The sequence below is a fragment of the Phocoena phocoena genome, chromosome 5 (assembly GCF_963924675.1).
Source record: "Phocoena phocoena chromosome 5, mPhoPho1.1, whole genome shotgun sequence".
Classification (NCBI taxonomy): Eukaryota; Metazoa; Chordata; class Mammalia; order Artiodactyla; family Phocoenidae; genus Phocoena; species Phocoena phocoena.
In genome coordinates this window covers 102,607,582-102,621,269 of record NC_089223.1, presented here as the reverse complement: position 1 = coordinate 102,621,269, position 13,688 = coordinate 102,607,582, and the positions used below count along the sequence as shown (strand labels likewise).

Below are 13,688 nucleotides of genomic sequence, written 5' to 3'. Positions count from 1 at the left end.
AATCTTGAAAGGAGAGAGATGAAAGTGACACATTACTATCAGATAATAATGATTCAAGTCTAATGACGTCTCATCAGAAAGCATGGAGGTCAGCTGACAATGGTACAAAATCTTTAAAGCAGTGAAGAAAAAACTGTCAACCCAATAACCTGTATCCAGTAAAAATATTCTTTAAGAAAGAAGGTGAAATAAATACATTTCAGAGAAAATAAAATTAAGAGAATGCGTTGACAGGAGACTTGCACCACATAAAATACTAAAGAAAATTCTTCAGGATGAATTGGAAAGGACACCAGAGGGAAATTCAGACCTTCACGAAAGGTATGGGTAAATATCAAGAACTACTTTCCTCCTAATTTTTTAAAAGCCAAAAAACTACACATACTTTAAAATAGATATATATTTTACCATATATTATATATTCATATATTTCTATACATTTAAAGCAAAAAACTATAATATTGTACTGGAGACATGATTTAAGAAGCTGTAATACATATGACAACTATAGTATAATGGTTGACAGGAGTGGAAAATAGACCTATATGGTTACCAGGTTTTTATATTTTATGTGAGGTATAAAATATTAACTCTAAGCAGATTGTGAAATAAACTGAAGATGTGTATTATAATCCCTAGAGCAACAATTTTAAAACATAGCACAAGGAAGTATAGCTATAAAGTCAGTAGATAAATTAAATGGAGATTCTAAATATTCAATTAATCCAAAGCAAAACAGGAAAAGAGAAACAGAAGAACAAAAGAGAAAGAGAACAAGAACAAATAAAGGACTACAAGAGATTGCCAGGTGGATTTAAAGAGAAGCAAGACCTAACTATATGCTATCCTCAAGAGATTTATGTCAGATATAAAAACACAGATGGAATGAAAGAAAAGACATGGAAAAATATATGCCATGTAGGTTGGAATGACTATATTAATCTCAGAAAAAATAGGCTTCAAAAAAGATTATTAGCAGAGATAGAAAAGTTTATTTCACAATGATAATAAGGTCAATTCATCATGAGGCCATAACAACCATAAAACTATGCACCTAACAACAGATCTTCCAAGCATAAGAAGCAAAACTGACAGAATTAGGGCTTCCCGGGGGGCGCAGTGGTTGAGAGTCCGCCTGACGATTCAGGGGACACGGGTTTGTGCCCCAGTCCAGGAGGATCCCACATGCCGTGGAGTGGCTGGGCCCGTGAGCCATGGCCGCTGAGCCTGCGCGTCCGGAGCCTGTGCTCTGCAATGGGAGAGGCCACAACCGTGAGAGGCCCGTGTACTGCAAACAAACAAACAAACAAACAAAAAAAAAACTGACAGAATTAAAGGAAGAAGAAGCAACTCCACAATCAGAGTTGGAGATTGTATACAACCATCTCAGAAATGGATAAGACAACCAGATTGTTAAAATCAGTAAAGACAGAGATTGAGAAAGGAGGCGGTTCAAGATGGCGATGTAAGAAGATCCTGAACTCACCTCTTTCTAGGGGCACAACAAATTTACAGCTACCTATAGAAAAATTCCCTATGAAAAGGATCTGAAAACTAGCTGAACAGCTCCTCCACAACAAAGGATAAAAGAGCCACATCAAGATGGGAAGGAGAAGCAGAGATGTGATCTTGCCCGAACCCCACGCTCAGTGTGGTGACCTGAAATTGGGAGGGGTCTCACAAATACAAAACTTCTCCCTGAGGAGCCAGGGGTTTGTGCTCTCATCTGTCATCCCAACCCTTGGGACCTGCACTGGTAAGAAGAGCTCCCAAAATGCCTGGCTTTGAAAACCAGCAGGACTTACATCCAGAAGAACCATAGGGCTGTAGGGAACAGGGAACGCACTCTTAAAGGGCTCGCACGCAGACTCACTCGCCCTGGAACCCAGCACAAAAGCAACAGTATGAAAAGGTCTGGACCATAGGTGAAGGAGATTTATTTACTAATCTTAAAGCATCTGCTGGAGGGGCAGGAATCTGTTGGGACTCTTCCTGGAGACAGAAGCTGGCAGGTGCCATTTTTGTGCTCTCTCTCCACCTTGTTAGTCCCACTGTACATGCCCCATCCTCATGCCACTTCTGCATCCCTGCCAAAGCCAGTTGGCACATGCAGCCCATACAGTGTATGCCTCTTGAGCACCTGGCTCTGGTGTCCAGGGGGGATTGTGTTTTGGGACCCCATGGGTCTGAAACAATGAGAGAGACTATTCTTGGCAGGCTACCACACTCCAGTTACTGCACAGACAGCTGCTGTGATGCACCCCCAGTCTTCCTGTGAAAAAGCCCTATTTACCTGTCTTGAAGCTTCAGCCTGATGGACAGGCTTCCAGTTTTCCATACGTCTAGAGGCTATGAAAGGTCTAGGGGATATCACCTTTGTGCTCTCCCTTGACCTCACTACAGCTCACTGGTACCTCCCAGAAATGAAATCAAACACTCACCTGGAGCCCCGATTTTTGCAACTTCACTAATGGGACACCTGTAGATCACCTGGTGCGGAGGCCAGCAAGGTTTACAATTGCATTTTCACAGTACTGTGTATACTTGCATACCTTAAAAGCTGCTGCCTAGTTTCTAATCAGCCTGAAATTAAGGGCTAACTGAGATCCCACCCTCTGGAACACTCACAAGTCTTCAACAACTGGGAATTACCAAGAATAAATCAGGGTGCTACGACAATCACAATGGTTCAAAATATAACCAAGAGCTAGGGCAAGGTTAAACAAGAAGGTTAATCTCCTTCACAAGGCCACTACTTCAAGAATGGGAAAGACAGCTGTTTTGCCTAATACATAGAAACACACAGAGAGTCAAGCAAAATGAGGAGAGAAAGGAATTTGTTCCAAACAAAAGGAAAAGATAAAACCACAAGTTAAAAAAAAAAAAAAACCTTAATGAAATGGAGATAAGTAATTTAGCTGAAACAGAGTTCAAAATGTTAGTCATAAAGATGCTCACTGAACTTGGGAGAAGACTAGATGAACACAGAGAGAACTTAAACAGAGATAGAAAATACAAGTAAGTACTAAATAAAAGTCACAAAGATGAAATATACAATAACTGAACTGAAAAATACACTAGAGGGGTTCAATAGCAGACTACAAGAAGCAGAGGAAGAATCAGTGGTCTGGAATAGAGGTCACTGGAACTCATTCAAATAGAGCAGCAAAAAGAAAAAAAAATTCAGAAAGTGGAGATAGCTTAAGGGACCTATGAGACAACATCAAGCAGAATGACATTTGCATTATATGGGTCCAGAGGGAGAAGAGAGAGAAATAGGCAGACAACTTATTTAAGGGAATAATGGCTGAAAACTTCCCTAATCTGGAAAAGGAAACAGACATCCAGATTCAGGAAGCCCAGAGAGTTCCAAAAAAAATGAACCCAAATAGACCCACACCGAGACACATTACAGTTAAAATGTCAAAAGCTGAAGCTAAATCATAAAGGCAGCAAGAGAAAAACTTGTTACAAACAAGGGAACCCCCATAATACTATCAGCAGATTTTTTTTGCAGAAACTTTGAAGGCCAGCACTTTCAAAGTGCTGAAACGAAAAAACTTCCAACCAAGAATAATCTACTCAGCAAGGTTATTATCTAGAATTGAAGGAGAGATAAAGAGCTTTCCAGACAAACAAAAGCTAACCGATCACCACTAACCCAGACCTGCAATAAACGTTAAAGGGACTTCTTTAAGCTAAAAAGAAAGGGCACTAATTAGTAACAAGAAAACATATGAAAGTAAAAATCTCACTGGTAAAGGTAAATATATAGTAAAGGTAGTGGATTGATCACTTACAAAGCTATTATGAAGTTTAAAAAATAAAAGTAATAAAAATAATAATTCAGTTAAATGATACATGAAATTTTAAAAATGTAAAATGTGAAATCAAAAACATAAAATGTGAAGGGGAGTTCAAAATGTAGAGTTCTAGAATGCATTCAAACTTAACTATCAGTTTTAAATAGATGATTTTATATATACACCTACATATATATTTATGTGTCTGTGTATATATATATAAGCTGTTACATGTGAGCCACATGGTAACCACAAAGCAAAAGCCTATAGTAGATACACAAAAGATAGTGATAAAGGAATCTAAGCATAACCCTATAGAATGTCATCAAACCAAAAGGGAAGAATGCAAGAGAAGAAGAAAGAAACATAGAAGAACTACAAAACAGCCAGAAAACAATTATCAAAATGGCAATAAGTACATAGTTATCACTACTTACTATAAATGTAAATGGACTAAATTCTCCAAACAAAACACATAGAATGGCTGAACAGATAAACACCAAGACCCATATATATGCTGCCCACCACAGACTCATTTCAGATGTAAGGACACACACAAACTGAAAGTGAAAGGATGGAAAAAAAATGTGTCATGCAAATAGAAACCAAAAGAGAGCTTGGGTAGATATACTTATATCAGATAAAATAGACTTTAAAACAAAGACTAATAAAAGGCAAAGATGAGCATTACATAATGATAAAGTCATCTCCAGCAAGAAGATATAACACTTGTAAATATTTATGCACCCAACATAAGAGCACCTAAATATATAAAATAAATATTAACAGACCTAAAAGGAGAAATTGACAGCAATACAATAATGGTAGGGGACTTATAACACTTATAACAATGGAAAATTATCCAGACAGAAAATCAACATGGAAACATCAGCCTTAAACCACACTTTAAACAAGATGGGCTTAATACATACATATTGAACATTCCATCCAAAGGCAGGAGAATACACGTTCTTCTCAAGTGGACGTGTAACATCATCCAAGATAGATCATATGTTAGGCTACAAAGTAGTCTCAATAAATATAAGAAGATCAAAATCATGTCAAGTATCTTTTCTGACTACAATGGTATGAAACTAGAAATCATTTACAAGAAGAAAATTGGAAAAACACAAATACGTGGAGACAAACAACGTGCCACTGAACAACCAATGGGTCAAAGAAGAAATCAAAGGAGAAATTTAAAAAAATACCTTGAGACAAATGAAAATGGAAATACAACATACCAAAATCTGTGGAATGCAGCAAAAGCAGCTCAAAAAGGGAAGTTTATAGTGATAGAGTCCTACCTCAAGAAACAAGAAAAACCTCAAATAAACAACCTAACGATAAAGCTAAAGTAACTAGGAAAAGAAGAATAAATGAAGCCCAAAGTTACCAGAAGGAAGGAAACAATAAAAGTCAGAATAGAAATTAATGAAATAGAGACTGAAAAGATCAATGAAACTAAGAGCTGGTTCTTTGAAAAGATAAACAAAGTTGACAAGTCTTTAGCTATACTCACTATGAAAAAAAGAGAGAGGGCTCAAATACATAAAATCAGAAATGAAAGCGATAAAATTACAACTAATACCAAAGAAATACAAAGGATTGTAAGACACTACTATGAACAATTATAGGCCAACAAATTGGGCAACCTAGAAGAAATGTTTAAATTCCTAGAAACATGCAGTCTTCTAAGACTGAATAATGAAGAAAGAGAAAATTATGAATAAACATAATCACTAGTAAGGAGATTAAAAACTCTCAACAAACAAAATCCAGGGTCAGACAGCTTCACTGGTGAATTCTACCAAACACCCAAATGTTTAATACCTATATTTCTCAAACTCTTCCTGTGGAGGAGAGAACACTTCCAAACTAATTTTACAAGGTCAGCATTACCCTGATACCAAAACCAAACAAGGACACCACAAAAAAAGGAAATTACAGGCCAATGTACCTGATGAACATGGAAGCAAAAATCCTCAACAAAATATTAGCAAACTGAATTCAACAATACATTAAAAGGATCATCTACACTATTCAAAGTGACATTTATTCCATGGCTGCAAGGACGATTCAACCTCCACAAATCAATCAACATGATGTACCACATAAACAAAATGAAGGATAAAAATCACACGATCATCTCAGTAGATGGAGAAAAGGCTTTTGACAAAATTCAACATCCACGTATGATAAAAACTCTCAACAAAATGAGTATAGAAGAAACCTCAACATAATAAAAGGCCATATATGACAAGCCCACAACTAGCTCCATACCCAACAGTGTAAAGCTGAATGCTTTTCCCTTTAGTTCAGGAACAAGACAAGAAGGCCCATTCTCACCACTTTTGTTCAACATGTGTAAATCTTGAGGACAGTATGCCAAGTGAAATAAGCCAGTAACAGAAAGATAAATACTGCATGATTCCGTGTACAGGAGCTATCTAAAATATTCAAATTCATAGAACCAAAGGCCGGTTGCCAGGGCTTGAGGGGATGGGGACACAGGGAATTACTAACTAATGGACATAAAGCTTCAGCCAAGCAAGATGAGTCAGCTCTAGAGATCTGCTATACAGTGTTCTCTGTATAGGCAACGACGATACATATATTGTATACTTAAAAATTTAAGCCGGCAGATCTCATGTTAAATCTTCTTTCCACAATAATTTTTTAAAGTGCCTCCATTGCAGGAAAGAGCTACTGCTGGCCATCACATAAATTTGCGGGGGTTTTTCCACTTTCCTTATTTACATCCTCAAGGAAGAAATAGCATTAGCAATCTTGAGATAATTACCATAGTAATTCACCTAAAGCAGGACTGCTGTAATTTAATTTTCAGAATGAAATTACAGCATATCCAAAGGAAACTATTCAGACTTCCTTTCACATTTCAAATTTAGCAAATTCAAATCTTTCTGTCAAACAGGAAATTCCCAGTGCCCAGCAATCAACATAGAAACAAACACACAAACATGCACATAGGCATAAGCCCAGTGGTCGGAACTTTCCTATTTTACTGATGAAATTTGTTAAAATCCATCATTCTTACCTTCCCAAAACTCCCTTTACCAATGGCCCGTAGGATCTGAAAATGGTCAAAGTTGACTGTAAAAGAAAAAAGAGAAAAACAGGAATAAGTCAGATTTGGCAAACCTTGTTTTGGTTCTTAAATGTCCTTACCTGCACACCTACCCATTTATTTCAAACGGCTCCTGGTTTACTGCATCATGTTTGACATGGCAGCGCTCCACCACTGAATGGATACTTCTCGGCATATTCCATTTCCCCTCCCAGCACATATATTTGGCAGTTAACACCTCACCATATACTTAGACACCCACAACCATATACACCTATATGGTATATAGGAGGAGAGACATCTTTTGGGCCAGAGGGAAGGCAGGACAGAGAAAAACTTGGATACTTGGATTATCAAATTCTTGTACCTGCTAATCCCTTTGCCAGGATGACCCTTCCCTACTCCTAGCTCCTGTCTTGTCCATCAAGCACTCTTACCTTACATACTCAGACATCAGCTCACCTGCCTCAGTAGCCAAGGAGTTAATCCTACCTCCATTATGGAACCTCTGGACCCCCAAGTTTCATGGCCGCATCATGGTCCTTCCCTGCTTGGGTGTCTGTCTAACCACTGATATCACGAGCCAAGAGGATGAGGAGGATGATCCCACTCCTTCCTCCTGGTATTGCCCTGTCTCATGCCTCCCTTTCATCACGTTTCTTGATGGGGCTCCCCATTCCTGCTATCTCTACTGCCTTGTTCCAGTATGGCTTATACCCCATCCCCATAGCACAACAGGCCAACAACGTATGGCTATGCCACTCGAGCCAATGGACAACTTTCTGTGCCCCTTCTACTTGGCCACTCTCTCAAAACACCTGCATATCTTCAATGGAAGCGCACCCTCTTGATTTTCCATATCATGCATCAGCCCTTTTCCACATGCATCTTTGTCCTCCTGGCCATTAATTACTGGATTCCATCAAGACTCCATCCTACAACCTTCCTCTCCTCACTGGCTCCAAAGGCTTCAGTCACCACCTAATGGCCAATGACTTTCCAGGCTGTGCGTACCGATTGATCCTACCACACAGAAACTCCTGGAGGCTTTGGAGCCACCTTGAACTCAATGGGTCCAAAATAGAACTTAGGAGAGGGTGTGGAGAAAAGGGAATTCTCCTCCACCATTGATGGGAATGTAAATTGATGCAGCCACTATGGAGAAGAGTATGGAGATTCCCTAAAAGACTAAAAATAGAACTACCATATGATCCACCAATCCCACTCCTGGGCATATATCCAGAAAACATGAAAACTCTAATTCAAAAAGACACATGCACCCCAATGTTCATAGCAGCACTATTCACAATAGCCAAGACATGGAAGCAACCTAACTTTCCATCGACAGATGAATGGATAAAGGAGAAGTGTTACATATATACAATGGCATACTACTCAGCCATAAAAAAGAATGAAATAATGCCATTTACAGCAACGCGGATAAACCTAGAGATTATCATACTAAGTGAAGTAAGTCAGACAAAGACAACTATCATATGATATCACTTATATGTGGAATCTAACAAAATGATACAAATGAACTTATTTACAAAACAGAAACAGACTCAGAGACATAGAAAAGAAACTTATGGTTACGAAAGGGGAAAGGGGAAGGAGGGAAGGATAAATTAGGAGTTTCGGATTAACAGATACACACTACTATATATAAAACAGATAATCAACAAGGACCTACTGTATAGCACAGGGAACTCTACTCAATATCTTGTAATAACCTATACTGGAAAAGAACATATATATATGTATATATATATACATACATACATAGGTATATATACACACATATACATATAGGCTGGTGGTTGCCAAGGGGGAGGTGGGGGGGAGAGGGACGGTTTGGGAGTTTGGGATGAGCAGATGCAAACTAGTATATATAGGATGGATAAACAAGGTCCTACTCTATAGCACAGGGAATTATATTCAACATCCTGTGATAAACCATAATGGAAAAGAATATTAAAAAGAATATATATATATATATATATATATATAAAACCGAATATACAACTGAATCACTTTGCTGTACACCTGAAACTAACACAACATTGTAGATCAACCGTCCATCAATTAAAAAATAAAATAAAAGAAACACGGCCTAGGATGAGCAGTTCAACATTCATTCGACCTCACAAGCTCAAAGCCTGGAACTCATTGTGGACTCCTCTCTCTCCCAACCCCACATCTAATCCTTCACTAGGTTAGGTCCATTTCACCTGTTCACTGTCTCTCCCATCCATCCACCCTGTGGCCACCCTCTGGTCTAACCCACATCGTCTCTCGCTTGGACAACCACAGTGGTCTTCCAACCACCTCTCTCAGGAGGGGGGTCTTCTTGCTCGTCCTCTGCGTACACCCCTCCAATGGCCCTTCCATTGCTTTCAGGGAAAAGAGGAAGTTCCTCCCCACGGCCATGAGGCTACACAATTGGGCCCCTGCTACTTCTCCTGTTTCACCTCCTACCATGCTCCAGACACCCACTGAGCTTCAGACTTGCAAGCTTTCTTTCTGTACTTTGAGCAGCCATTCCCCACACCTTTCTTGGTCCCACACTTGTTAACTCTGCTTCCTCTTCATTCTTCTGCAAGCAGAGAAGGCTGCTCTGACCCTTCAGCCTAAGTCTGCTCCCCCTATTATATACTCTCACAGCACCCTGGGACTTTGCTCCAAAAGACATTATTCTGTGTTATTTTACACTCATTTGATTAAGATCATTGATCCTCCACTAGACTCTAAGCTCCCTGAGGTCAAAGGCCATGTTTGTTTTTCTACTGTAACCCTACAGCTAGTACGGCGTTGGTACACAGTCATATTTGACAAATATTCATCAGCTAAAGGAATGATTGAAAGCAGATTCCCATATTCATGGTGCCGGACACACTTCGTGGTACATAATGGGTATTCGGTAAATATTTCTGAATTAGATTGAATTACGGCCAGTTTCTAGTAACTAGGAAAGACATGCTATTTACAAAAGATGAAGTGAACTGATTCGTTTACTACTATGGGGGCAAGGATAGGGGGAGGTGAATGAATACAATTAGTTCCTTGTGCATTCAACTCACCACCATGGAGGATAATTATGTTGAACTGTGTCCCTGCCAATCCAACGTCAGAATCCAGCGTGCCATCTAACACCTAACGTGCTTAGAATAGAGAGACAGGGTTAACGGTTAACTTAGCAAAACCTTGACCTAGATTGGTTTCCTTTGCACATAACTTGCCAGGAAAAGAAACTGGGAAGAGAGAAAGCAGTGGGCTGGGACTGCACTTGTGATGTGACCGGCAATGAGCTAGAAAATGCACATATCCCGTCCCAAGCCCCCAGGGTCCCGGGAGGCAGGCACCACTGTTGGCATTTGACACCTGCCCTCCCCGCCAATTAGCAAGAAACATCCCCACTTCCCTGAAGGCTCCATGCTCCCTGTGCTGTTATTTCACCTGCTTGGAAAGTCATTCCTCCGACACCCTTTATTTCAGGGAAAACCCCTACCTGCCCTTTGACACACGGCTCACATGTTCTTTTCACTCATGAAGCTTTCCCCCACTTCCAACAAATCACTTTCTCCTTAGTGCGATAGCAGGACCTTCTGCAGACATCGGTCCAGGGATCAGGAGACCCCAGCCTGGAGTCAAACTGCTTAGGTCCATAACCCAGCTCTGCCACAGTAACATTGGATGAGTCACTGAGCCTCTATGTGTGTCACGTACCCCGTCTGTAAAATGGGAGCAACGGTGCCTACCTTCCAGAAGAGCATAGAATGGTGCCTGGCACACAACACATTTTCAAAAAGCATTAGCTATTTGTGTCGGGGATGGGGAGCCATCCTCCTCCTTCTCTGGGTTCTAGGAGGGATATTTCAGTGAACATCTGTGGCCTCTTGCCCCATCAAAGGTGGTGTGAGTTGTCCAAGTGGTGAGCTGGAAAAGGAACTGCACTGGTGTATCTCTGCTTGTCCTGCTCTCTCTCCAGAACCTGTCTGTCTTCAGGGAGCAAGCTTTTCCTCTGCTCCCTCTTGCCAGAAGCTTTTCAGGGCCAGCCACTGTGTGGAGAGGTCTACGGGGTCCAGAGTCATTGCTGAACAGGTGGGTGAGCCTGGCTAATTCTGGGCTTCAGAATCACGGGGCCCATTGCTGCTGCCCTCCTGGGTCCCACTCCTCAACCCCACCTAGATCCCTTCTAGGGGTAAGGCTTGGTTCTCCACTGGCCTCCTCTTTTGTCTTGTCTCATAACTGGAAGGGGTTTTAATTAATGAGCAACTTGGCAAATGCCTAAAGCTATTACTGTTTTAATAATTAGCATTATAATATTGTAAATAATCTCACTCATCCACATCCTCTACAGAAATGTGTGTTCATGGGGGTGGGTGTCTAACACAACGTACGAGGCAAACAGGTACTTATTTAACGTTTACTTGCTTACTGGACTAGATTGGATTTAAGTGACTGAGTGTATGGCCTGGGTTTTTCATTTATTTCGCATTCCCCTGACCTGGTGTACTGAGATTTACATAATAGTGCCTCCATGAATACACTGTGAATAAGCGAAGGGTTTACACTTGATTGATAAGCAGATTGAAATGACTTCAGTTAATGAGAGTCCCAGGCCAAAGACGGGCTCCTAGAAATCACACTGTCACCTAGGGCTGGTGGCCCAGAGCAAGAGGAGTTGGCTGGGGGGTGTACAAGGAGGGGTGATTAGTGGGTTTCTTAGGGTGACCATCGGGTCATGGTTTGCCCGGGACCTTCCTGGTCTTAGCATTAAAGGTCCTGCAACCCTGGGAACCCCACAGTCCTGGGAAAACTGGGACAATTGGTCACCTGTAGGTTTCTAGACCACCTGAAGTCACTAGCACTGACAGAGCTGGCCGGGGGACAGGAAGGTGAATTCTTGAAAAGCAGCGTTTATTCAGACCACCAGACACTAGGGTTGCCAAGGGTGACACTGTGATAAGTACACTGTTAAAGTAGAAACAGGAAGCACACTGCCAGCCAGAAGCAAAGCCAAAGGGGTGCCACTGACCTCACCCAAAGGCTCCACAACAGTGACGCCCGCCTGGAGGGCAGGCCAGGCCCAACTCGCCCTTCATCCTTGATCCGGAAACCTCAGATCCGTCAGGGAGCAGTGTGGCCGGCCCCAGACAATGAGTCACAATTGACCAAATCCAGTGAGTTCATCAGGATCCCCTGGAGGCTTGCTAAGACAGATCGTGGGTCCCCTCCTGAGTTTCTGAGGAGGGGCCAGAGAACTTGCATTTCCCAGGTTGCAAGTTTCCAGGTGATACTGATTATCCACTGGAGAATTCTGTTCTCCACTGTCACAGACAGTCATGCAGTTGGCAGTGACCTCATGACATAGGTCTAGTCAATGAGATCTAAGCAGGAGATTATGGGGGTATTTCTGGGAAAGCATATTTTCCTGATGAAAAGGGACAGTTACAGCTGGACTGGCTCTTGAACCCTCCCACCTCTTCCTGCCATATATGATGATGTGATGTCTGGAGCTGCAGCAGCCATTTTGTGACTATGAAACAACAAACACAAGCCAAAGGCCAAGATTTATGGGCACAGAAGCCACTACCTGTTGTTGAGCCTCTGAAGCTATGCCAGCAACCACCTACCTCTGGACTTCTTATTATACTAGAAAAAAGAACAAAGCAGTCTTACTTGTTTAAGTCACTGTGGGTCAGATTTGCTACTACAAGAAGCCAGAAGCATTCCTCTCTGATACACAAAGATAGTCACATAGTAAGAGCTTAGTAAATGCTAACTATTTTATTGTTGAATTTCCAGCCTCATCGTGATTTTACTGAAAGGCAGAAGAACAACGTTGTTTGGGGTGTAAACACAGGGGCCACACTGCTTGGATTTGAATTCTGGCTCTACCACGCACCGGCTGGGTGACTTTGGGGAAGTCACTTAACCTCTCTGTGCCTCGGTCTCTTCACTTATAAAATGGGTAAACTAAAATACCCATCTATGGTTGTCATGAATATTAAGTGAATCAATATAGGTAAAGTACTTAGAATAATCCTGAGTCTGAAGTAATGCCTACCAATATTAGGTATGATTATCATTATTATTCTGTATGAGTAGCTTTTCCCCACTTTTCACCTTTATGACACAACACTAGTCTGATTAAATCATGACCAAACATTGCTTGGGTGATAACGTGAGAACTGTATTAGGGCCTATTAACTACTGATGGTAATTATCACACTAGGTAAATCTGGTTGTTCTACCTTGTGAGCTACTGGGATCTTTTCTCATTTCCAACAGGCCAATTATTTCTAAGGAATTTCATAGCACTCTTTCAATATGCAATATTCAGGAAGCAGCTTATTCAGAGAGCCAAGTGTGAATTTTCAAGATGGCTAGTTACTCTTTAAACAATCTGTAATAGAAAGTAAACCCCAATCAATATCCTATAAAAATACATCAAGCAAAGACAGCAAGCAAATGTCCCCTTTTCCATTTCCCTAAAAAGCTGAAACCTGGAGTTCATTCCTTGTACCACTGCACTTGGGCTGGTCGTGCGTATATAGGAAATTTCACCTCAAAATACTGATTTTTGCCATCATTTCAAAAATTGGAAGATCTGCCATAACTGGCCCTATGATGCCCCCAGACAACAGGACAATAGTCTTCTCTGAGTCACCACTATCCATGCCTGCCCAGTTCATGCATTTCTGTTTCCTGCCTGATCCCGTAAGTATCTGAGGTTTTGGTCATTGGACTGCAGTGGGAAAAGACCTATCATATGGGGAGGTGGTAAGGGGCAG

General features: G+C 41.0%; 1 protein-coding gene across 3 annotated transcripts in view; it reads right to left on the bottom strand.

Annotated features, from left to right (window-relative positions):
• Positions 1-13,688, bottom strand: part of STK32B (serine/threonine kinase 32B) — a 344,943-nt gene that overhangs the window by 244,405 nt on the left and 86,850 nt on the right. For 2 of the 3 annotated variants that reach the window (XM_065877630.1, XM_065877631.1), the window contains exon 2: positions 6,862-6,917. In XM_065877630.1, the coding sequence (XP_065733702.1) occupies positions 6,862-6,917 (56 nt within the window). Of the gene's footprint in view, positions 1-6,861; positions 6,918-13,688 lie in introns of those variants that run through there. The other variant, XM_065877632.1, reaches the window with a different exon arrangement.